The 23,722-nt window shown below is 42.6% G+C and overlaps 1 protein-coding gene and 1 long non-coding RNA gene across 6 annotated transcripts in view; one reads left to right on the top strand and one right to left on the bottom strand.

The window, feature by feature from the left end:
* Window positions 1-23,715, top strand: LOC310767001. The gene is made up of 2 exons (XR_014550568.1): window positions 1-3,525; window positions 23,535-23,715. It is a non-coding gene; the product is annotated as an uncharacterized lncRNA (long non-coding RNA).
* TTLL5 (tubulin tyrosine ligase like 5) overlaps window positions 1-23,722 on the bottom strand; it is a 110,370-nt gene that overhangs the window by 606 nt on the left and 86,042 nt on the right. For 2 of the 5 annotated variants that reach the window (XM_083610486.1, XM_083610487.1), the window contains exons 32-35: window positions 20,608-20,806; window positions 13,458-13,678; window positions 5,166-5,251; window positions 3,930-4,055 (exon numbers count right to left, since the gene is read on the bottom strand). In XM_083610486.1, coding sequence (XP_083466612.1) covers window positions 3,931-4,055; window positions 5,166-5,251; window positions 13,458-13,678; window positions 20,608-20,806 — 631 coding nt within the window. In that variant the 3' untranslated portion in view covers window position 3,930. The remainder of the gene's footprint in view (window positions 1-3,929; window positions 4,056-5,165; window positions 5,252-13,457; window positions 13,679-20,607; window positions 20,807-23,722) is intronic. The other 3 variants (XM_083610489.1, XM_083610488.1, XM_083610490.1) reach the window with 2 other exon arrangements.

Raw genomic sequence — 23,722 nt, 5'->3', positions numbered from 1 at the left:
GGGAGACAAAGGAAAGCTGGTTAATGGTTCCAGAGATATGTGCATGAGCCACAGGATACAGGAGTCTTCCTTGACACAAGTTACAAAACCAGACAGGATAACTCCAGATAGTGTTAGCTGCAGGCAGAGGAAATGCTGCTGTGGTGGTTCTGATCCCTGCTGTGCAGACTGAAGAAGAGACTCCGCTATTCTAGAATAGTCTATATGATTGGCAGGGATCAGCAATCACATGGCTGCCTTCTCACAGTAAGTGCAAGCTTGCTCTAAGGAAACAGGTACCTGCTATTTCCTGGCAGACTGCAGCTGCCACCTTCCACATGCAAAGGATATGCTCTATGCCACTGAGCTATGGTCTGTCATAACTTGCGCTACACATGTAGCAAATTTTACTAAAATCAGTTGATTGCTCTCTGTAACCTACCTTGAGTAGCACTAAGAATATTAGCAGCATTTTACAAAGACGAATCTGTCTCCTTAAGTGTCAAGCATCACACAAACCCATGGAATTTGGAATGATATCTGGGCCTAAACTGAAGTCTTTGTGAGCAATGCCTGATCCAACAGAACAAGCATATTAGCTATTAAAAATGAAAAGCTGGGTCACTGAACAGAAACTTTTGGTACAGTACCAAGTTAAGTGAATTCCCATGCTATCAACTCCACCTCTGTGTATGGCAAGCATTTATACTTTAACTTAAGTAATACTGCAAATGCCAGCACTCACAGAAGAATTATTGGCCTTGTAACAGTAGCATAATTTAAGAGAAACCTTCTATTTCAACCCCACATTGCTTTAATACTAGTATGCAAAAACATGTATATCTGTGCCTAAAGTCTGCTAAGGAAATAATCTATTTTGTGACCATATTTTTTTTCACTTTTTCTTTCTTTTTTGCTGGCGTTAAACCCTGCTATATTGCAATAACTGTTTGAGCTAATGAATGAGTCTTTGCCTTTTCCCCATCCTACTCAGTTCATAGGCTTTGAGGATTCTGGACATCCCAAGGCCACTTCACACATTACAAGTTTGGTTTGCAAGCTCCAAACACACACTCCCCCATACCCACACACATTAAAATGCATCTTAATACACACAGATACTTAATCATTTGCAGATGCTCTATGCCTGATTCATGAGTAGCCAAAGATGTAACTTTTTGTTGGTTTGCCCTACATTGATATTTTGATCACAGGAGTGACCTTTTGGGTATATTGCCATGCATGAAAAATGTTTTGTGCATAACAGAACCACTATCTGAGCTTGATTAAGAAGGCTGATTTCAAACAGCTTAAGAAACCACTGGGTGTGATCCTAGGGTCAGAAAAACTCAAAGAGAAGGGAGTCCAAGATGGATGGGAATTTCTTAAAGGTGAAATATTGAAGGCCCAAATGCAGACAATTCTAACAAGAAAGAAAAGTGGGAGGCCTCTAAAGAAACCGCTGTGGGTGCTTAAGGAGCTTACAGATGAGCTAAGATTTAAGAAGGGCATGTATAAAAAAAATTGAAGATTTATTAAACATAAATGGCAATGATTTCTATCCAATACAAGGGGATTCTTGGCCCTCTTCGCCATGTTATCGTCTCTTGCAACCCTTCAAAAGTCTCCTCTGAGGGTCAGAGAACCCTCTGTGAAGGCCTGGAGGTTATTGGAGGAGAGGCAAATCGCCCCAATCAAACCGTAAGTAATTTTTAAGAGCAAAAGCTTTTCAGAGGGTTCAGGGGAATGTACAAGGAAGGAGTGGGTCTGGAATTCCCTTGCTCAATATCACATATACAAGATCAAGATGAACTGTCACCCATGCAATAAACAAACACATCATCAAGAGAGATATGCAAAGCTTCTCTCTCAAATGTGCCAGCTTATCATGTGTTATGTTTTGTTGAAAAAATGGAGGGAATCATTAAAAACAATGAACCTTATCTGCAGGCTGAAATGGTATAGTCCAAGATTATTCCATCTCAAATCACTCATCCTACTCTGCTCTCGACTCAGGGAGCTGGTTTGACACACTACTTTTTCTCTCATTCCAGAGTTCCAAAAGTGTTTTCTACAGCAGAGAAATACTCTGTAGACTTGGATTATTTGCACTCTTTGTAGCATAAAACCAGCAGATAACAGGAAACATCTTCTTCCTCTTGTAAAACAAAGACAAAGTGGATGACCCAAAGTACGAGGGGCAGGTCATTCTCATCGGCTGAGGATTAAAAGTATCTATTCGTTGCTCATTAGAAGCAAGCACCATCCCTCAGATTTAGTGGGGAAGGTGGCTACAGTGTTTGACATTATTCACCAGATGCTCTCTTGAGAAAGCAGCTTTCAACTTTGCCGGGATTCAATCAACTTCAACTGAAAATATGATCATTGAATAAACAGTTGCAATTGCGAAAGACGGTTGATTTTAGAACTGTAACTGCTTACTAAGGAAACCTAAGGATGGAATTACACGTTACATACAGTTCCATAGTTCATTATTCACTGGGGTTTTTGTGCGCTCTCTCTCTCTCTCTCTCTCTCTCTCTCTGCATTATGAAGTTGCTGAGGCTGCAATCTGAAGTGGAAAACTGGCAAAGGGCAGAGGGGCTTCTTAACCTTTTCACCTTCATGCTATTATTCCACTGAAACTCATCCTCCAGTTATTTTCCCCACAACTGGAAAGAAAAGTTGATGCACAAAAATTTGTTACAGAGCCAGTTCTGGAGCCTCCCACCTGAAATGTCATTGGAAGGGAGGTTTCAAACTCAAGACAACTTATGCTGTCAGTTATGGTAAGCAAGAGAGGCAGGAAGGTGAAAATGAGGAACGGAATTAAAAGGGGATTACTATTGTGCAGGAAGGAATGCATCACTGCACAGAAACTGGAGGGATTCCTGTTTCCAGCTGCTCCTGCTGAAGGATTTAAAGATATAGCTGACAATGAGGAGCTTTCTGAAACTAGGAGCCAAAGCTCTCAGGGGCCAGAGTTTTCAACACAAAAAATGCATACTTAAGAGTGGCGATGTACAGAACTCTTCTGACTTTATAGAAGCCCTGGGAACCTAAACCTACAATATAGATGATGGAAAACCTGGATATAGTCAGGATTATAGATGCTGCCAAAATTCACTAGGCTCCACCCTGAAAATGAACTTCAGGGGCTCAGTAACATTTGCCTAAAAAGAGATACAAGAATCAAAAGCACTCCATATTTTTCTCAAACTCCGATTAAAATCCGATTGGGAGAAGACTTCTCAGGTGACGCCTTGGAAAGCAGTCTCTGCTCACATAGAGAAGATTCTCTCCATTGCCTTCTAGGGAGCCTCTTTATGAGGCTGCCCACCCTGCATAGGGGAACTTATTGTCCCAAGCGCCTCCCAGGGAGATGAGTTTTTGCCGCCCAATAGTACGTTGGGGGAAGACTTGGAAAGCAAAACAAGTGCTACAATTAAAATTTCCATTCATTTGAAGGGGGCTGCATTCTACAGAGTAGCACATGCACAGAAAATGGATTTAAAAGAAAGCAAAGCAGAGAAGAAACTAGTGAAGGTAACTGAACATTGCTGAAAGCCCTGACTTAATCAATCAAGATTTTATAGGCACAATTGTAGAATTCAAGGCATTGGCAAATTCTGAGTTATGTTTGAAAATGTGACTGTAACACAAGGGCAAAAACTTGCAAAAATCATAAGCGTTCATGTACATGAGTGGCAAAAATATGAGGGTCCAGCTGCTTAGCTCAAACAGTGAGAGAATATAGAGTCCATTATTTATTTCTTAGAATATGCTGGCAAGTGACATATTACTATGAACAGACTTGCTACAGGTCTTTATTGTGTCTAGTCTTTTCCCTTTCACAAAAAGTCCCACCCTCACATGTTCTTGGGGGGATATGCCCCTTTTACTCTACTCAGTTATGGAAGGAAAGGAGGCGCAGATGAGTATTCTGTTACCTTAAGCTGGCCCTCCCTCCACTGGCCTTTTCTTTCTCTGCCCTACAAGTGAATCAGTGGCTCTGGATCGGCTGGACAAAGGTCTAGTTCTGGCGAAAATAATGTGGGGGGAAGCTTCCAAAAGACCTGGAAAATGGGGGGAAAACGGCTTAGCGTGGGGCAGGTTCCTCTGCTTCTTTGTACTAAAACCTCTTTTCCACTTGGCTTAAAAGGTAAAGGTAAAGGGACCCCTGACCATTAGGTCCAGTCGTGGCCGACTCTGAGGTTGCGGCGCTCATCTCGCTTTATTGGCCGAGGGAGCCGGCGTGCAGCTTCTGGGTCACGTGGCCAGCATGACTAAGCCACTTCTGGCGAACGAAAACACCGTTTACCTTCCCACCGGAGCAGTACCTATTTATCTACTTGCACTTTGACATGCTTTCGAACTGCTAGGTTGGCAGGAGCAGGGACTGAACAACGGGAGCTCACCCCGTTGCGGGGATTCGAACTGCCGACCTTCTGATCAGCAAGCCCTAGGCTCAGTGGTTTAACCCACAGCGCCACCCGCGTCCCTCCACTTGGCTTATCGCCCACCAATTCCAGAAAAGACGACAATGACCTGATGCAAAATCAAACTGCAACACCATGAGAAGCTGAGTGTGTACTCCATATAGTGAAGGGGATTTCAACATACTCACCAGCATGACAGAAAAAAGCGAGTCGGCTTGGAGATGTTCCATTTTGGTATTTGAGCTTTTCAGGGGTTGGAAATGTAGCTCTAGCACTGATATGGATTCAGGACAAGAAAACACTCCCCCCCCACTTTAGTTAAAAGTGGAAATGTTATCGAGTGCTTTCTTCATTCCTCAGTTAAAAATTCAGAAAAAGTTCCGCCCAACATGACGTATGCCTGGCACAAGCAAGGACCACTCCTTTTCTGCAGCATGGAGTGGATAGGCCCTATTTTCTTAAAGACTGCCATAAAAAGTAGCTTAAAAATTGCATATTCTTTTTGGCCTAAAAAGCTCAATAACTGTCCGGATTTTCACTGTTTGAAATATGGCAACCCTATTTTATGACATTTCGTGTTAACTGAGGTCATGGCTGAAAACTGATTCCTGTATTGCAGGGGGTCGACAAGATGACCCTTTGGGTCCCTTCCAACTCTACAATTCCATGATTCTTGTCAGGGCAGACAAGTTACAATGCAAATGGAAAACCAAAAAAAGGTTGGCTGCAATGCCTTGGTTGTCTCACCTTTGGAGTTTGTGAGTGGCTCACAGGATTTAGCACTGTTAAGGCTATTCTGGAATCCATTCAGGTGCCCTTCTGTGGAGGTTGCCCTGCTAGACAAAACACTGAATCAGAGGATAGCACAAACCCATGTATGAGAGGGAAAATACATCTCTATCAAGGGTAAAACCATTCTAGTATTCATTAACAGATGAACCAAAAGGTCTTTCTGGACAATTTATTTCTTCGCATAATCAGTGTGTAGTTGTCAGGAACATACAAATCAACCTCATGCCACATCAGACTATTTTGTCCCATCTAGACCTATGTGGTCTATTTTATTTTAAATCAAGTCATTAAAAAAGCATTTCTAAGCTACTTAATCTTTTAAAATTGGTATACTAAAATGACAAAAACATTGTAAAACACGGTTATAGAAGCAGCTCCAGCCTTCCCCAACCTGGCGCTGTTCATATAAATGGGCCCCCCAACTTCCAGTGCCGGCGACCATGATCCATGGTCAGGGACGACGGGAGCTGGTGTCCAAAATATCTGGAGGAGTCTAGATTCAGAGATGGTTGGGCTACTCAAAATGGATTCCGTTCTCAAATAATTCATGCAGAATCCATAATCAATTTCCTATGAACAATTCAGAGGTTCTTCCATGAAGTAGTGCTTCGGTTCCAGGAATGTTTCATTTTGCCAGGACTTGTGTTCAGTGAATATCAAAACAAACAAATCATGAAAAAATGAGGCAATGTGAAGGGTAACCCGGCTACTTAAAGATTTTCAATTAATGCTGTATGTACCAATTCAGTTACTGAATTCAGAAAGGAGCACATTTTCATTACAGCTCAAGTACATCTCAAGAAAACTGACAGCAAGGTGCCACATGCAATGCCTCTGTCAGGATTTCTCCATTTTGCTAGCTAGAAGCTGAAAATATGGGTCTTCCTCAGAACTTGAAGACCGTTCCCTGCTCAAGCAGCACCCATCATTTGCCTGACGATACATCTATAAACTTAACACACAATGGTGCAGAGATAGAAGTACACAGAGACAGAGTAAGTGAAGCAAGCAGCTTCCATTTTGGTGGGTTGCACAGTGCTTTTCTTCCTTATTAATTAAATCATGGAAGCAAACAAAAACCAAAAAACCTGCATGCAGTAGACATGGAGAATAAAATATTCCAGCCTAAAAAAAAACAAAAAACTTTCAGTCTGACAAGTGGCAGAAATGAAAATATATATACAGTTATAAAACAGATTCAGCGTAGGGACAGAATGGATGGGTCAAATTACTTTCAATGTATGAAAACTGTAAGATACTGGACTGTATCTTTGCTATTTTGCAGATGTAATGAGAACTTGATATATGCATATGTAATGTACTAGATTATGTATTTTACTTTTTTTAAAAAAACGGGCCTACAAGAAGTTACAGACGCAGCTCAAAAGATCTACAAGTTCCATTATCAAATTCATATTCAGACATAACTTAGACATAGGCTGGGTCATTTTCCATCCGAAAATTAAAATCTGAAGCAACCCCAAGGCATTTTGTCAGGTGAAAAGCATTGCATTTTTTCTCACTGCAGCATTTTGAATTAACACTGCTGCATTAAGAACTGCCTTCTTCTCCTATCTCTGAGCCCTACCCTCTACCTCTTTTTCAGCCTAATAAGTTGCTATATTTAAAATTACAATCTTTGCACAGATGACTCAGATGTATTTCTCTATTTCTGACTAATTTAATATCCCTTGGACTAATTTAATATCTCCAAATTCCACATGCTTTTAGATGTTCTGCTGGCAGATAAACATATACTTTCCAATGGAGTTGCTGATCTTCCACTTGATCATAGGTCACTTGCCTCCTCCTTTGTTTCCTGACAGCTGCATTTCCCCTAATTTCCAGATTTCTCTCTCTCTCTTTAGTACTCCGCTTCCTACCCATGGTTAGCCTTTTGCTGTTTCACTTTTCTTTATCTCCTTCCACACGTCGCTCACCTTCTCATTTGTCTAAATCAAAGTTCCTGTCCAAGTCCTATTCCAATGGCAGCTGATTCCAGGGGGTTGGAGAAGCAACACTAAAAGCTTGGTTTCTAGTAAAAATGAAGTGCACCACTAGGGCATGCAGAACTCTCAGCAGTAACCAATCTGAGAAGCACACTTACCGGGCGACCCCTTAGCTAAACAGCTCCCAAATTGTTTAATGACACCAGTTTCACCCTAAATTCCATGACAGACTTGGCACTTCAGTAATTTGCAAGCACCTGGATCTCATCAAGAATTGATGTCTGGATTCCAGCAACTGTTTCCTAGAGATTTGCCCTCAAGTTCATCAAGGAGCCTAGACAGATGTTTATCAAATACCAAAAAAGCACCCATGGTTTCTAACAGCTGTTCAGCACCTGGGGCACACCAGGATGATAGAGCCTCTCTCTTGCTGAGATGGTTGTTCATACATTGAGCCTGCCTACTGATCTAGAGGCACCATCCTGACAAGGAACGAGCTCTGAGTTGCATCAACTCCTTTCCCTAGAAGCCTGAAGATGAATACAAATCCAGTGAGTTTGAATATTAGTGTCACAGGACTATCTGTAAATTTGTATTTTTCTCAACCTAATGATAGAGTTATATTTCAATAAATAAACATTTATAACAATCCACCAAAGTCCCCAAACTTTTAATTCAGAAGTTGCATGTCTTTATAATGTTTGGGAGTTTCCTATTTTTTTAAAAAGGCAATTTACTCTTACAAATTAGGAGGTAATATATATAGCAAGAGATGAGCCTTCTTTGTCTAGTTCTTATTACCTTCCTCAGTGGGAAAAATATGCACGTGGTTGATGGAATGGGGAAGAGTCCTAACTAGGAGGTTCTCAAGCTATTCAAATATTGTTGAATTAGAAATATTCATCTTTAGGATATCCATCACATATTCACCAATTTTAAAAAAAAATCTCTTTTCTTCTAAAGATCGTATGTGGTCCAGCTGAGACTGGAATAATGAGATGGTTCAGAGATGTAATACAGATTTTAGGTTTTCTTTATTGCTCAAAGACAGTTTCTCCAGAAACCTTTGAAAAGAGATTCAATGGTTGTATCATATTATATCTATGATGAAATGGCAAAAATACAAGGCAATAGGCAGCAGATTTGAGATAAAGAAAAATATATATCCAACATTGCACATATTTACATGGGAATAAAGGTAAAGGTAAAGGGACCCCTGACCATTAGGTCCAGTTGTGGCCAACTCTGGGGTTGCAGCGCTCATCTCACTTTATTAGCCGAGGGAGCCAGCGTATAGCTTCCGGGTCATGTGGCCAGCATGACTAAGCCGCTTCTGGCAAACCAGAGCAGCGCATGGAAATGCTGTTTACCTTCCCGCCGGAGCAGTACCTATTTATCTATTTGCACTTCGTGCTTTCGAACTGCTAGGTTGGCAGGAGCAGGGACCAAACAGCGGGAGCTCACCCCGTCGCGGGGATTCGAACCGCCAACCTTCTGAGCGGCAAGTTCTAGGCTCTGTGGTTTAACCCACAGCGCCACCTACATCCCTTTACATGGGAATAGGCCTCCATTAAACACAAAGAATTATTTGCAAGTAAATGTGCCTAGAGGGGCATTGCAATTACCAAGACTAGAACACAACAAGGTAAGCTTGTCCTCCAGAATACAGAATGGTATAACATGAACAGATCAAAGGAGTCATGTAGGCCAATATCTTGGTTCAACCTTTCCTTGAGAAGCTTTATGGAGACACATGCTCCACAACCTCCTGAGACAGCTTGTTCTGAACTGCATGTTCTCTTGCTTATCTCAATACCTAGCACTGGAACTTGCACAGAAGTTTAGCAGATTCTTCCCCCACACCAGAGGAAAAATACTACTAACATAGATTAAAAGCTTGAAGTATGAGTTTGTTTAGAACTTAATCCCTTCCTGTTAAGGATGGGGGTTTTTGGGGGGTGGGGTTTGACCAAACATAAAATCTCTTAGCATTTTCTCGCATGAGATGTAATGGAATTCTTGACAGTGGAGTTCAAAAGGCTGGAAATACCAACAAAGAACAAATGGTCTGTATTAAACGGCTGAAGAACAATGGAAAGCATAAGACTTGAAGCACCTAAGAAGTAGTTTTCATTTGAATTGTTTTTTAGTAAAAGGGAATCTCTCTTGCATATAGAACATGGGCTGTGTTTCCCCCCCTCTTGATTCTGTAAGAAAGACAAACTGGACAATAAAAAAGGACACACAGATCAGTGAAAGAGGTTTGGATGTGGTCAATCTCCCAGTTGTTCTGGAATATATTGGGAGCTCTCATTTCCGTGTAACTGAGAAAAGTCAGAATGTGATCCCACAAATTGCAAGAATAGACTTGGAGACTTATGCTAGAGTCTGAACAGCAACTCAGAAAGTATTTCCGGAATGGCTCCTTGCAGCCTTCAGTAATTGGACTACACTCTGAAATTGTGAAGGAATCTTTTACTTTTTTCACCCTTCTATGCATTTTCGATGCTGAGCTTTTTCCGGTTTTCCCACACTTATGCCTGTCACAGAGCAGAAACCACAAGAACGCAGTAAAGTCAAGTCTGTCCAAGGAGCTGCAATTCCATCTCACAAGGATAAACATTCTCCCTGCCAATATGTGAGTACAGCACACCGGCATCTTCAAATACACATCTTGCTGCTTGGCAGACAAACTCACTGAAAAGGCTTGTCACCTGAACTAATATGCATCACCCCGGGACGGGGAGAGTCAAACAAAAGCTATTATCAGCACAGGACTATCGAAACAGGTATGGCTATCTGTACTAGTTGAACTGACCAATTTACTTAACACCTGGATCCCATTTTAAAACGTGTCTGGAGGATTAGTCTCAAAAATATTTCAATTAGTAGTCCATCATATCTCAGAGGCTCATGGTAGGTGAAAAGAAAGTTAATGTATAAAAATTGAAGGGGCAATCCTTCTAATGGAACAATAATCTAAAAACCTGTAACCAGAAAGAAAGGAACAATGACACTGGTCTGTGCAGTGCACTAATCTCAGAGTTGGATGGTCAGGGAAGGAATTTTGGGCTCTTGTTCGTACTCACAGTACGTTCGCACGTAGGAATCATTTGCAATGTTTGCCAGTGAACACAGTTCTCCATCTTACACTCTTCTATGAAACAGAAGAGGCAGTGGCCATACCTGTTCATTGTTGGGAATTCCCCCCTATTCTCTTGTATTTTTCGAACAACATCTGTGCTACATAGACACCTTGTTACAAGAGAAGCCATGCAGACACACACTTACATTGTGTGTGGTTGGGGTGGAGGCTTAGATACACCAGGCTACCAAATATTGGTATGTTTAAGTGCTAGAAGTTTCCAAACAACCATAACAGGCAGCAGGGATGGAGAAGGATTTTCTTTGGTCCACCATCAGATCAAACAAATTCAAAACTCTGTCTTTAAGAAGACCAGAATGTAGTTATTAAGCAGATGGTGTGCTGTGCCACTTTCTGCAATGCAGTTTAAGTTCAAAAAATGCTGATATACAAAGTGTATACAACTGTGCATTTTAGGGAAATTCATACCATTTAAAAACCACTGGAGAATGGTTATACTAAGGAGTTGGGCTCTTAATACAGATTTTGGCCTGGCTGATAGACGTGAGACACTGCTGGTCAGGAAACGTTGGTGGCTCCTCCTTCTGGCTGTGTTTATGTGCTCCAGAGGAGGCACCATCCTAGGGATTAAAGAAGCCCTTTAGCAGGATGGTCCTTCCATCCCTATGGGTCATTATTACTTCATAGGATGCTGCACACTGATGCATCCATCACTGCAGCTACGCATATTTCACCTGATGTGAAGTCCGCCTAGTCCTATAGACTGGGGGAAGCGAAGCAAACATCACAATTTACAACAATAAAGATTTATAATGCAACTCAATATCTCCAAAGATAGATAATATAATTTACGAGGAGCTTGGAGAGGCTTCTGTATAATGAGAGACTGAGAATAATGAATTAATGAGATTGTTTAGTCTAGGAAAGAGACAAGCAAGAAGCAGCATAATGGAGCACAAAATAACAAAATGGTCAAGGAAAGATAAGTCAGACTCCAACTTAATGACCTCCATAAAAATAGAAAGATGACAAGTTTACAAGCAACAATGATTTCAATACCTCTCCAGAAACTATACTGAAACTAAAAACTGAGGACAATACAATATGAAATTGTTCTCACATTTAAAACATCAACAGTTAAGGTTTTTGTTAGGAGTCTACAGAAGTTACAAAAGCAGTCTATCACACTGCAGGAAATAAAACATATCACCAGTACAGGGAGATAAGAATACACTTCTATATGTATTTAAGATAATTTGTTTTTAAAGCTTTCTTTCTAGCATTAAATACAAGTAAGAGTGATACAGGATAATGGCTAAATTACACATTATTTTTTCAAACACAGATAAAGATCAGAACAAGCATACATCACAATACAGAAATGCAAAGTTTTGTTGGCTCAAAATTAATGTATTAGAAATCCATGACAAAGAAAATGTACAGAAAGTGAAGTGTGCAATGAGGTCCTAGCAGGATGAATGCTAGAAGTGGGGAACTTTTGACAGCCTGCCATGTCTGTCCCACTGTGTCCTGCACACCTACTAATCATATGGAGATTGGAAATAAAGAGCAGGCAGGCAGATTTCTTATTTCCGATTTTAGCACTAAGCACCATAGAGCTAAAATTGCAGATAAGTGGTCTGACTGCTCTTTAATATTAAAAAAACAGAATTTCTGCCTATTCCCACTCCAACATTGGAGTGGGGCTAGGAAGCAAGGCTGAGTTTTACTCTACCTCCAGACTTAGTACTGTGGTACATAGTGGTAACGCTGGAAGGGGGGGGGGGAATCCCTGTCTGCTCTTTAGTGATACTGTCTATAGCAGGGGTCGGCAAACTAAGGCCCGTGGGCCAGATCAGGCCCAATTGCCCTCTGGACCCAGCCCATGGACGGTCCTAGAATCGCCGCTTGGATCGGCGTGATCGTTCAGGCTGCGCCTTTTTTTTTTGCAATTTTTGGGGGGCACCTCCCCCCCACACACCATGGCGGCGCCTCCTCCCTCCTCCTCCTGGCTTCTTCCCGCCCTGCGGAGAAAGGGAGCTTGCTTTAATTGGTGCCAGCCAATTCAAAGCCTCGCTGCCCGCGCACTGAGGCGCAGCCCAGACTCGCCACCATCCCGCCGGCCTCTCCATCCATGGCTGCGCTGTGGGCATCTTGATGGGCGCATCGCAGGGCTTCGGCTGGAGCTTGGTGAGCCTGCTGGCCCAGTGCCTGGCACCTGGGAAAGCTGGCCCAGAAAGGAGAGGCGCCACCACCACCGCCGGCTCCCAAATGCAGGCAGAGCGGCAGAGGAGGTGGGAAAGCGGGGGGGGGGGAGAGAAGCCCCCCTCCACAGCGTGCATATGTGCACATGTGTGTGCGTGTGCGCAGTTCGGCCCGCCACAAGGTCTGAGAGGCGGTGAACCAGCCCCCTCCTAAAAGGGTTTGCTGACCCCTGGTCTAAAGAGCAGGCAGAGGGATCTTGCTAGCCACCTCCACCCCTGGAGAGGAGGGCTGGAAATGGTGTGTGTACGTGGCCCTGTGTCCCTGCATGCCTGCTCTGTGTGTGCACTGTCTCTCTGCATTTTTGGTGCATGCAAATTTATTTTGTGCATGTTTGTTTTGTGATGTTGTGATTCCCAAAAGCTTGGTCAAGTGTGAATCAAGCCCTTGGGGTGAAATAGATTCCCCACCCTGGCTGTATGCCATAGCAAATCCTTTCTCAACTTTAGGTGCCCAGATGTTGTTGGACTACAACTCCCATCATCCCTACCTAGTAGGACCAGTGGGTCAGGGATGATGGGAGTTGTAGGCCAACAACCTGGGGACCCAAGGTTGAAAAAGGCTGCCGTAGTGTATAGCAGTGATGGCCAAACTTGGCCTTCCAGCTGTTTTAGGACAACAACTCCCATCATCCCTAGTTAACAGGACAAGTGGTCAGGGATGATAGGAACTGTAGTCCCAAAACAGCTGGGGGGCCAAGTTTGGCCATCACTGGTGTACAGCAATTCATCTTATTTAGGTTACTCTTTCCCCCACCTTCCTCAAACAAAAAACAACAACAAAAAACAGTTCTTAAAATTTATCTAATACAGTTACATCAAACAATCAGGACACCGCCCCCCCCACCAAGGAAAAGTTAGTCATTTACTGCCAATGTTTCTCCATCAACATCTTTCAATAGCGAGTTCTGTTTCAGGAACACAAACTTACTTGGAAATCCTCTGAGATGCCACCTTCCTAATAACTGCTTGTCTATGGCTGGCTGGGGGCTTAGGGATCAAGTTTGAAGATGCACTCTGGGATGGCATCACCTTATTCAGGTTCGGTACCTTCTGGCTGCTAGAAATGGCACTTGATGTCCTGTGGGCACCAGAATTAGTTGATAGGGTCATAGAGCTGATGGTGGATGTTGGGAAGTTAGCAAACAGAGCCTAGCAAAAAAAGAAAGAAAGAAACGTAGATTTAATCTGCCTTCTATGACTAGGTAAGGAAGTAGATGTTATGTGTCCCGCCAGACCGTTTCTACTTGAAATTTACAATGCAATACTAACTTTACAAACACCTTGTTCTATAGTTCACTGTGCAATGAAAAAGTAATTGAATTTATGCTCTTCTCCAATATTTAGAGCCTTAAGATTCCTGATGTTTGCAAGATTATTGCTCAGTGCTGCCTTTGCATCTTCTCTAATTGCATGCAGACGAGGAGTTCTATCACCCAGTGGGAAGAGTCAACAAAGCAGCTTCTAACAGCATGACTGTCAGAGGCTGAAGAAAGGTCAGGACTGTTTTTCTTGGGGGCAGCAGACATCCAAAAGGCTTTTGTTTCTCTGGTGTGCTGTAATCCTGGCTGTTCTACACTCTAGCCAGCATACAGAAGGACCTGAGCTTCTGGATTCAGCTTCAAAGAAAGCTATCCCACTGTGAGCCCCCTTAGTGTATGTTAGGAAGCCAGGGGAAGCTACTCTACAAACAAGACAGCAGCAAGTGAAGTCAGAGGTTTGACCACACAGCAAAAGAAGCCAGAGCTGGGAAAATCTTGACACAGATAAATGGGGAAGAAAAACGAGAAAGAAGCTTTCATCTGCCATGGATCAGGTGCAATAAGGGAAGGACACAAGAGCAATTCAGGCATAAAAACAGTCAGATACGTACAGAACTATTAGTTTGCTGCCCATGTTTCTCCATCAACAGGGCCTGGGATAGCTGAGACAGTAGAGCACGAAACTCTTAATCTCAGGGCCGTGGGTTGAAGCCCCACATTGGGCAAAAGATTCCTGAATTGCAGAGTGTTGGGCTACTTGATCCTCATGGTGCCTTCCAGCTCTACAAATTCTATTATTCTATGAGTTGTCCCAAGCAATATTTAATATGTCAGAGATCTGTAACTTCTAAGGAGTGCCAAATGCAGTACAAACACAACCATTTTTTAAACTGACAAATCAGAGTCCTGCTCTAAAGCTAAAGTGATGCATTTAGTTTGCTTTCTGCTCCTCTTGAACAATCTCAGTGGAGGGGGGTGGGGGACACACCAGATTTTCTGCTAACACAATTAGTATTTCGTGGTCAGCAAACAGTAGTTTGCCAGCCCAGAAAATTGAAGAAAACAATCAACTAGCTGTTGAATAAAACAATCCAGAGGGAGCCAGATATTCTGCAGCATGGATTGTATCACATTTAATGTGAACTTTTCCAACAAGCATTAAGTTGTTATAGGGTTGGACTGGTATCGTTTTGATTTATGTTATTTCTCATGTGAAATATATTGGAAAATATTCTAGGCCTAACTACCCACACACACATAATGGGCAGAGACTATAGAAACTGACAGCCAAATGGAATCTTCCCAAGAATTAATTTGTAAATGCCAATTGTTTATAAATTACCATATCTGAGCTTGGAGTGGTAAGTTCTATGTACATCAGGCTATAGAAAATACTGCCGTTTGAATTAATATTCCCTGCTTCCAACCAATGGAGTGGAGTTAAAAATTCTTTCTACCACTATCAAATCTTAATGTAACCTGCCTTTCACTGTCCTCTCTTTTGAATCTTTGCCCTTCTCCCAACCCTTCTGCTTTCCCAGCGCTCCCGACAGAAATCAGTCAAATCTGTAATCCTTTTGCATTAGTCATTATAACTGCTGAGTCCATATTTCTTGAGAATTCTAGAAAAGAATAAAAAATCTAAGCCAGCTGTCCACAAACTCCACACACATGGCCTTGGACCAATTGAAAATTGCTGCAGGTCTTAATGATTTTTCTGTCTGTTGTTTAGCGATTGTAATATCCTGCGCTAAATGAATGTCACAGACCACTGGTTGTCTAAGTACCATACTTTGAAAATGATGATGGTGATGATGATGATGATGATAATGATGATAATAATAATAATATTCTTTTGTACCCTGCTCATCAGACTGGGTTGCCCCAACCATTCTGGGCTGCTCTAAGTTTACTTTAGACTGTTTTTCCTATTCTCTCTTCTAAGAAGGAGGATGTGGACCACATTTGCTACCCTGAACACTTTGGGGGAAGGGTGAGATAAAAATGTAATAGATCTACAAGTTTACTTTTGAACCGTGAGCCCACCCATGAGGTGACATGAGGCAACTACCTTGGGTGGCAGAATCTACAGGGGCAGCAGATCCAGCCTCCGAGGAAAGCACTGCCCGCCTCCACCACCACCACAGTGCCAGCAGCAGCTGCTGCACGCTCCTCAGAGTCTGGATCTACCACCTCCTCTGCAGCCCTGCTGCCACATGAAGGTGAACCAATAGAACTGTGGCTGGCTCGTCTCCCAAGGTCATTCATAGATTCCCCACTTGGAATCTCAACGGGGTACTATTTGCCCTGGCCAGTGCTCCATTTGAGCTCATGGCTTCCTGTTCCCTTGCATGTTGCTTTGGGTAAGCCCCCTGCTCCACCGCACTCCTGGGAAACAACTGTGCATTATTTGTTGAGGGCCGCCACTCTGACTGCCTGCAAGAGGGGTTCCCCTGTTTTGTATATCTGCAAGGTGACTACTTGGGCTTCACTGCACACTTTTGTAAAACACTAGAAAATAGAGAGAATTTTTCTCAGTTGATGCAACATTTGACAGGAAAGTCCTCCAAGAGGGTTTTGCCATAGGAGGACCTTATAGAGGAAGCCCGCTTGGCTCAGGGGGTACTGGTCTCTTCTATCTGCCTTAGGAATAGGCTCCAGACCTATTCAGCAAAAAACAGAATTTCTGTTTGAAGGTGGGGTTGGAGCACATTGCACCCTGTGTGGCTGCTCTCTGGATTAGGGTGTGCTAGTCACAGCTTTTGCCAGCATCCTACATACTGCACATAATGTTTAGAGTTCTTGTTTCTCTCTTCTTGTACTCTTTAATTCTGCAGTGGAATTCTGCTGTTCTTCCTGCGATTCTTCAGTTTTGTCCTTACGAGTGGAGTCTTCAGAAGGATCTAATCGGGTTTTTTTAGAGTGGGTTGAGGAATTCGCTTTTGCTCTGCCAGTTAGTATAGAGAGCGGGAGAAATGCCTTGAAGACCCTGCATGCCTAGTCCAGTAGGAGGACTCATACAGTGGTACCTCAGGTTAAGGACTTAATTTGTTCCGGAGGTCTATTCTTAACCTGAAACTGTTCTTAACCTGAAGCACCACTTTAGTTAATGGGGCCTCCTGCTGCCGCCGCGCTGCCACCGCTGCACGATTTCTCATCCTGAAGCAAAGTTCTTAACCCGATGTACTATTTCTGGGTTAGCGGAGTCTGTAACCTGAAGCATCTGTAACCCGAGGTACCACTGTACTTCCACTTTTCTTTTCATTTAGTAGGACTACCTCACTCTTCCCCTGAATGCCATCAGAACTCTGGCATTGATTGAAACAACACAGCCACAGATGCAATAGCAGCTATGTAAGAAGAGCCTGCTAGATCAGACCAATGGCCCCTCTAGTCCAGCATCCTGTTCTCAAAACAGTGGTCAACCAGATGTTTGTGGGAAACCCACAAGCAGGCTTTGAACACAAGAGCACTCTTTCCTCCTGTGGTGTCCAGAAGTATTACTGCCTCCAACTGCGGAGGCAGAGCACAGCCCTCTTCTCCATGAATTTGTCAAATCCTCTTTTAAAGCCATTCAGACTGGTGGCCATCACTGCCTCCTGTGGGAGCAAGTTCTATCGTTTAACGACGCACCGCACGAAGAAGTATTTTTTTTAATCTGTCCTGAATGTTCAAGCATGCAGCTTCATTGGATGTCAGTGAGTTCTAGCATTATGAAAGTCTATTCGCTTTCTCAACGCCATGCACAATTTTACAAATTTCTATCATGTCACTTCTTAATTGCATTTTTCCTAAAAGTCTCTCAAGGTGGACATTGCTCCATCTAGTTCGGTACCATCTACACTGACTTGGAGTGAAAAGCACGTGCTCTGAAACTGAGTTACTGCTGTTCCCCTGCAACAGGAGCCATTCCGATGCAGAAATATCCTAAGTGCTCTAAGAACCAGAAGCAATTCTGTTGGCTGCAGAACACAGAGGAACTTTCCTCTGCAAAGGGCTCTTGCAGAACTCAGCAACAAAAGCAAGCTTTTACAATATAACCCAGACTCTCCCACTGCCAGATAACCCGCTGTTTTCCAATAGCCCTGTCTGAAGAATGCAAATCAACAATTCTCACTTACACTCTCCATGTCAGATTGCATGGATACTGCTTCCATTTGAGATTTATATCCTAGGCATTATACAGAACTCAAAATGGGGAAAAACTTCTCTTTGAGGGTCACTGATTTATGAGAAGAAATAAAGAGGGAATGGAAGAAAGAAAGAAGGGGGAAGTGGAGGGAGGGACACACACTGAAGAAAGGATTGAACCAGGAGTTCCCAAGCTATGAGCCAGAAAAGCCAACCCCCATTCCTTCTTCTCAGCTGTTACACTAAAAATACATTAAATACATTCCTGGCATGATTTTTCTATGTGTATGACTGAAGTTCTTTCCAAAATAAGTTATGGCACTGTGGACCAAAGGCTAAAGGACCCTGAAAATGGCAAACGTAAACCACCCTAGGAACAAACTAAAGAATGAGAAGAAAGTTAATATTGAGGATAGCAGTAAGAAAAAGCACATCGAGTGTGATCAGAAGGGAAATAAAGAGAGAATTCCATGTAGTCATTGAATGGCTGTTGCGCTTTATATTCAAAAGCAGAAACTGAGCCAGGAAAGTGTGTGCTTTGGTGCATAGTCTTTTTCTTTTAGCAGGACGCTTCACCTAAAAATCTTTCATGATACAAACAACATTATCAAAAACACAGTTTGAGAAATGAGCTTATGTAGGACTCACAGTTTGAACAATTTAAATCAAGGATGGATAATTTTTATCAACCAAAGGGGCACGTTCCAGTCCAACAGGGCTGATAAGCGGTATAGCATGGGAAGTGGGGTGTGACTGAGGAGGAAATATGCTCTGGAGAGAGTCCCAAGGGCCAAACAGGGAGTGCTGCAGGGAAGCATTTGATCCCCTGGCCTGAGGTCCCCCATCTGTGATTTAGATAATTCAAAAGCAAGGAAATGCAACTTTGAACAATCTCTACACTTCAGTGGCCAACATGGCAGCCCTATTGTTACAATGGAATAGGAAGTAGTGAAAATAATCAGGATCTCTACAAAACTGAAAGGGAACCTGCCTAAAAACAAAGAAAAATATGAATTTATCAAACGTGACCCACCTAAAATCCAAGCACACTATTATTTTGTGAGAGGAAATTAATACTTGAACATTATTAATAACTTACGGAGCATTTATCTGCCAATTTCTATATAAATGATGTGTGTTACTTTCACAACCATCCTGGGACATCAATAATTAAGTTTTCAATTTTAGAATTTAAAGAACTGAGGTTAAAGAAAAAGCTACTTGCCCAGGGCTATACAAGGCCATGGGCAAAGAGGGAATGAATTCTGGTCTTGTACATCAAAACCTATTACACATGTATTATAACGTCCTTCTTTATATTCTTTAATTCATGTTTTAAACTATTACTTAATGATTTGTGAAACTTGAATGGTACATATAACGAATTAATAAGTTATGGTGGCAGTGGCTATGTGGATTTTTGCTGCAGCCTGATGTCAGCATGTAGATTTATGGCAAACCCCGCTGGTTACTAAGGGCAAAGCCAGATCATTTATATTTTGTTGCTTTTCGACATTTAAATTATACTGATCTTATGTTTAACTAAATTAACCTACAGTGTGTGCTGTGAGAGCCTCTGCCACTGAACAACCCCCTTTCTTCAATAATGGAAACTTCAGTGTTGCCTGAGCCTGCGGCATGGCAAAGATCTCTGTAACTACAACTCTGAACGGCTGTGCTTGGAGGGAAGGAGGAGGAGTGCGGGGGATGCAAGCAGAGGTTTAACAAAGAATCACTTTAACAGAAACTCCTGAGTAATGGCTTTGCCCCAAGCCAAGAACAACATCATCTCAATGTCAGCAATTAGAAGAGGGATCAGCCAGGCAGCACGGCCCCCTTCAACCCCCCTACAGACACAGCTTTGCTCACAGGGCTACCCTGAGCTGAGCACTGCCCACGTGGAGCCCTTTGGATAAAAGATTAAAAATGTGCCGACTATTTCTGCTCTGCTAGTACAGAGGGGAGTACAAATGGAGGGACAGTACACAGTGGGTCCTAACAACCAAGCGGGGACTGCTGAACTACAAGGGATCTTTTCTATATGTTTGCTTTCCAGAATCCGTTGTGAAACTGTGCCATTAAGTTATTCTTCAGCTTATTTGTGTACCTAATGCTTATGGGTTAATGGGAGAGGGGATTAGAAAATATGCTTATAAAAGCAAGGCTAAGTAATAGCGTGTAAGATGTGCAGTTGAGTGAATGTTGTTTCAGAATGAGCAAATATGGGGAGAGATTGTTAATTTGCTTCCATTCTGTGCCTTATCCACTTAAAATTATTAGTTCAAGTCTGAGAGAAGTCTGTGGGGCTATAACACAATCACAAAAAAACCTGGATTGTGATTCTTTAAAATTTTGGCTTCTGATGATGAAGAAAAGACTAAAGGTTTGTAGGCGGCATTTCCCGTAAATGCTTGTGATCAGATGGTGTGGCTTTCTGCACAGGCCCATTCCTCTTTAAAGCTCTCCGTTGCCGTTTACAATTTGTAGGGGTTGGAAGAAACAGGGAAGTAGCTATGCAAATCAAAATGCATTTACGTAAACCTGCATAATTTGTGCAATTGAACAAAATTGGGTATGGGTGCTTTATTTACAACATTTAGCTTTATTTTGAACACTGATCTATTCGGAATGAGTTTGGAATCTAACAATGATACATCTTCCAAGACGGACTCACTCATCTTAAGTTACCTGGTGCCGGGCTCGGCTCTGGTCCAAAAGCTGCCGAGACTGAAGCTTCTGCTGTTGGAGCTGCTGCAGGGCAAAATGAAGCTGATAGCTGCCGGCACTTGGCGGGGCCCTGGGAAGCCCTGGTTGGCCTCCTATCAATTTACTGCGTATGCAGTTCTCTGTATCTCCTTCCCAGGCAAAGTTGTCAGTCTCCAGGGTCCTGCAGTGAGAAAGGATTTTAAAAGTTTTACGTTTTAATCAGCCTGCATACAAAGAGAGAGAGCAGGCCTAAAGACCTCTCTTGTTGTTCAAGGAGCTATATGAGTTTTTGCCAGGGAACAGTCCTCCTACAAGAGGGGGCGGGGGAAGCACCTTCACCAAATGATTCATGCTATTTTAGTGGTGCTAAAATGTACCAAATTTCAACCATTTGTTTATTGTGGACTACACCCTCACACAATGAATAGCCAAAGCTTGTACAGTGGTACCTCGGGTTACATACGCTTCAGGTTACATACGCTTCAGGTTACAGACTCCACTAACCCAGAAATAGTACCTCAGGTTAAGAACTTTGCTTCAGGATGAGAACAGAAATTGTGTTCCGGTGGCGCGGCAGCAGCAAGAGGATCCATTAGCTAAAGTGGTGCTTCAGGTTAAGAACAGTTTCAGCTTAAGAACGGACCTCCGGAAAAAATTTAGTACTTAACCCGAGGTACCACTGTATTTGCTGCTCTCCTCTTCCACCTGATGGAAAGGGTAGGCTTGATAATGCAAGTTGTCATTTGAGATATGTGGGATATATATAACTCATAATACTCTTTCGCGGGAGTCCTCCTCTTCCCCCACACCAAGCACAGGAACTCTAGGATACTGTAATAATATCAATAACCAGAAAAAAAAATATTCAGTGTCAACTGGGTCCCTACAAAGAATTCTCAATAAGCACAGAAATAAAAATTACAACCTAGAAGGCCTTGTGCACCTGTCTCTGGAAAGATGAGGCAAACTCAGCCAATCAATGTTTGCTCTCCTTCCTACCCCTCAATAACAGACGTTTACCATAAGTAAAACATTCCTATTTTCTCTGAGAAAAGGGAGGATGGCATCCTTTGGGATACATCACAGCAGTAAAAACAAACTGGAAAAGCGGTGGGCAACCAGTGAGACAAGTCTAGTTGCGCCAGTGTATAAGTTACCTGAATGAAGTTCATGGACCACTGGTATACCACAGTTTGGGAATTCTGGCTTATATAATTAAACAACAACATAGTGGAATTTGACTCAGCCATCCCTGTGACCAATGCCCCAGAAATACAATTTTGATAGAATTCTCGCTAATTTGTGGCTACTGTAAAATTTGAGCCTACAGTACACTGAATTAAAAAGAACTCTATACTTCCTCCAGAATCTCCACATGCAAATTTTGGTCCCATTTTAAAATACACCTATGTTTTACTGTGTTATGTTTATGTCAACATCTAGTATACTGGATATCTTATTTTAATATACTGAAAGAATGGTGGTATGAAATTCTGTATTGTTGATAAAAGATTCGAATACGTGAATAACCGTGGAAGAGCACTTATTGTACGATACTAGCCATATTCTGGGAAAGTGCTATATCCACTTTCTCCAAGCACAAAAGGAACAAATAGGATTTTAGAAAGTGATACAGAAGATACAAGACTGAAAGGGAATCATGGTGCTGACAGAGTAGATATGATTACAGAGCAACATGCAGTATTACTGTAATAATTTGCCCAGAACCTAGGAATCTTATAGAGATTAGAAATGGATATGTAGACTCTGGCACCAAGAAGAAGGGCACCAACAGTCCATTTTTAGCCCCCAAAACAGGTATACAAGAATCCAAATTGCACAAAAAACCCCAGTTACTCCGAAATTCCTAGATGCCTAATTCTATCATGTTTTTGTAATTTTATACGAAGTGCTCTCACATACCCAAATGAGACTGACCAGACCAATCACCGTATTTTTCGCTCTATAAGACGCACTTTTTCCCTTCTAAAAAGTAAGGGAAAATGTGTGTGCATCTTATGGAGCAAATGCAGGCTGCACGGCTAAGCCCAAAGCCAGAACAGCGAGACGGAGTGCTGCACAGCGCTCTGTCTCGCTGTTCTAGCTTGGGGATGGCTGCACAAAGCCTCCACAGGGCAACGGGGTGCCTTCACCCCGCTGCCCTGCGGAGGCTTCAAAGGCTGTCCCCGAAGCCAGAACAGCAAGAGGCTATCCCAGAAGCCAGATCCCTCTTGCTGTTCTGGCTTCTGGGGTTCAGAATTTTTTTCTTCTTGTTTCCTCCCCCCCCCCCGACTAGTTGCGTCTTATCGTCCGGTGCGTCCTATAGAGCGAAAAATACGGTAAATATATGAGGATTTCCTGTGTATTAGGAGACAGAAAAATGCACAGGAGGCGGCCGAGGAAGCTTGGTAAAAGCAAGGCTACACATGGAACTGGATCATGATGCTTGAAGTTGGTTTTGTCTTGTTCATCACACTAGTATAATAGCTGACCAAAAAGTAAGGTCTTCAAATAAGCAGACACCTTTTCAAAGGACAAAAGCATTGTTACAACCCTGTCATCAACAGAGGGAGCTCAGCTGTGAATTGCAATGTGATACATGCCAACAGAAGCCTGCCTGTTTGCTTTGAAGTTTGAGTTTGTGGGCCTGGCTGCAGTACTGCACTCTTCTAGGCCAGGCACACTTGTTTTGTGGAGAACAGGTGGTAGATTGACAGGGCCTGGAATATGAAGCCCCTAAAAAGCACATCACATGTCTCAATGGCTCCTGGAACTTGGTTTAACTAAAAAAACCCCCCAAAAAACCATGAAGCTCCTCCATGCTTAGTCTGTCAGCTCTACATGCTTCCTCACTGGTATGTTCTTTAGATTGTGTCTTTTGTGACAGAATCTTTTGTTTTCATCCACAGAAACATACATTTAGAACTATTACTACATTAAGGCTATGTGCAGCTTTCTCCCGATTGAAGTGCAGTGTTTGAGGACCAGGACATCAAAATGCTTGTTTGCAAAGCTATTGTACTACCAACCTTACTGTATGCTTGTGAAACATGGACCACTTATAAATGCCATCTCCAACTCCTCGAAAGATTCCATC

This window comes from Podarcis filfolensis (assembly GCF_964270895.1).
Source record: "Podarcis filfolensis genome assembly, chromosome: 1".
Lineage (NCBI taxonomy): Eukaryota > Metazoa > Chordata > Lepidosauria > Squamata > Lacertidae > Podarcis > Podarcis filfolensis.
This window is presented reverse-complemented; position numbering and strand designations above follow the sequence as displayed.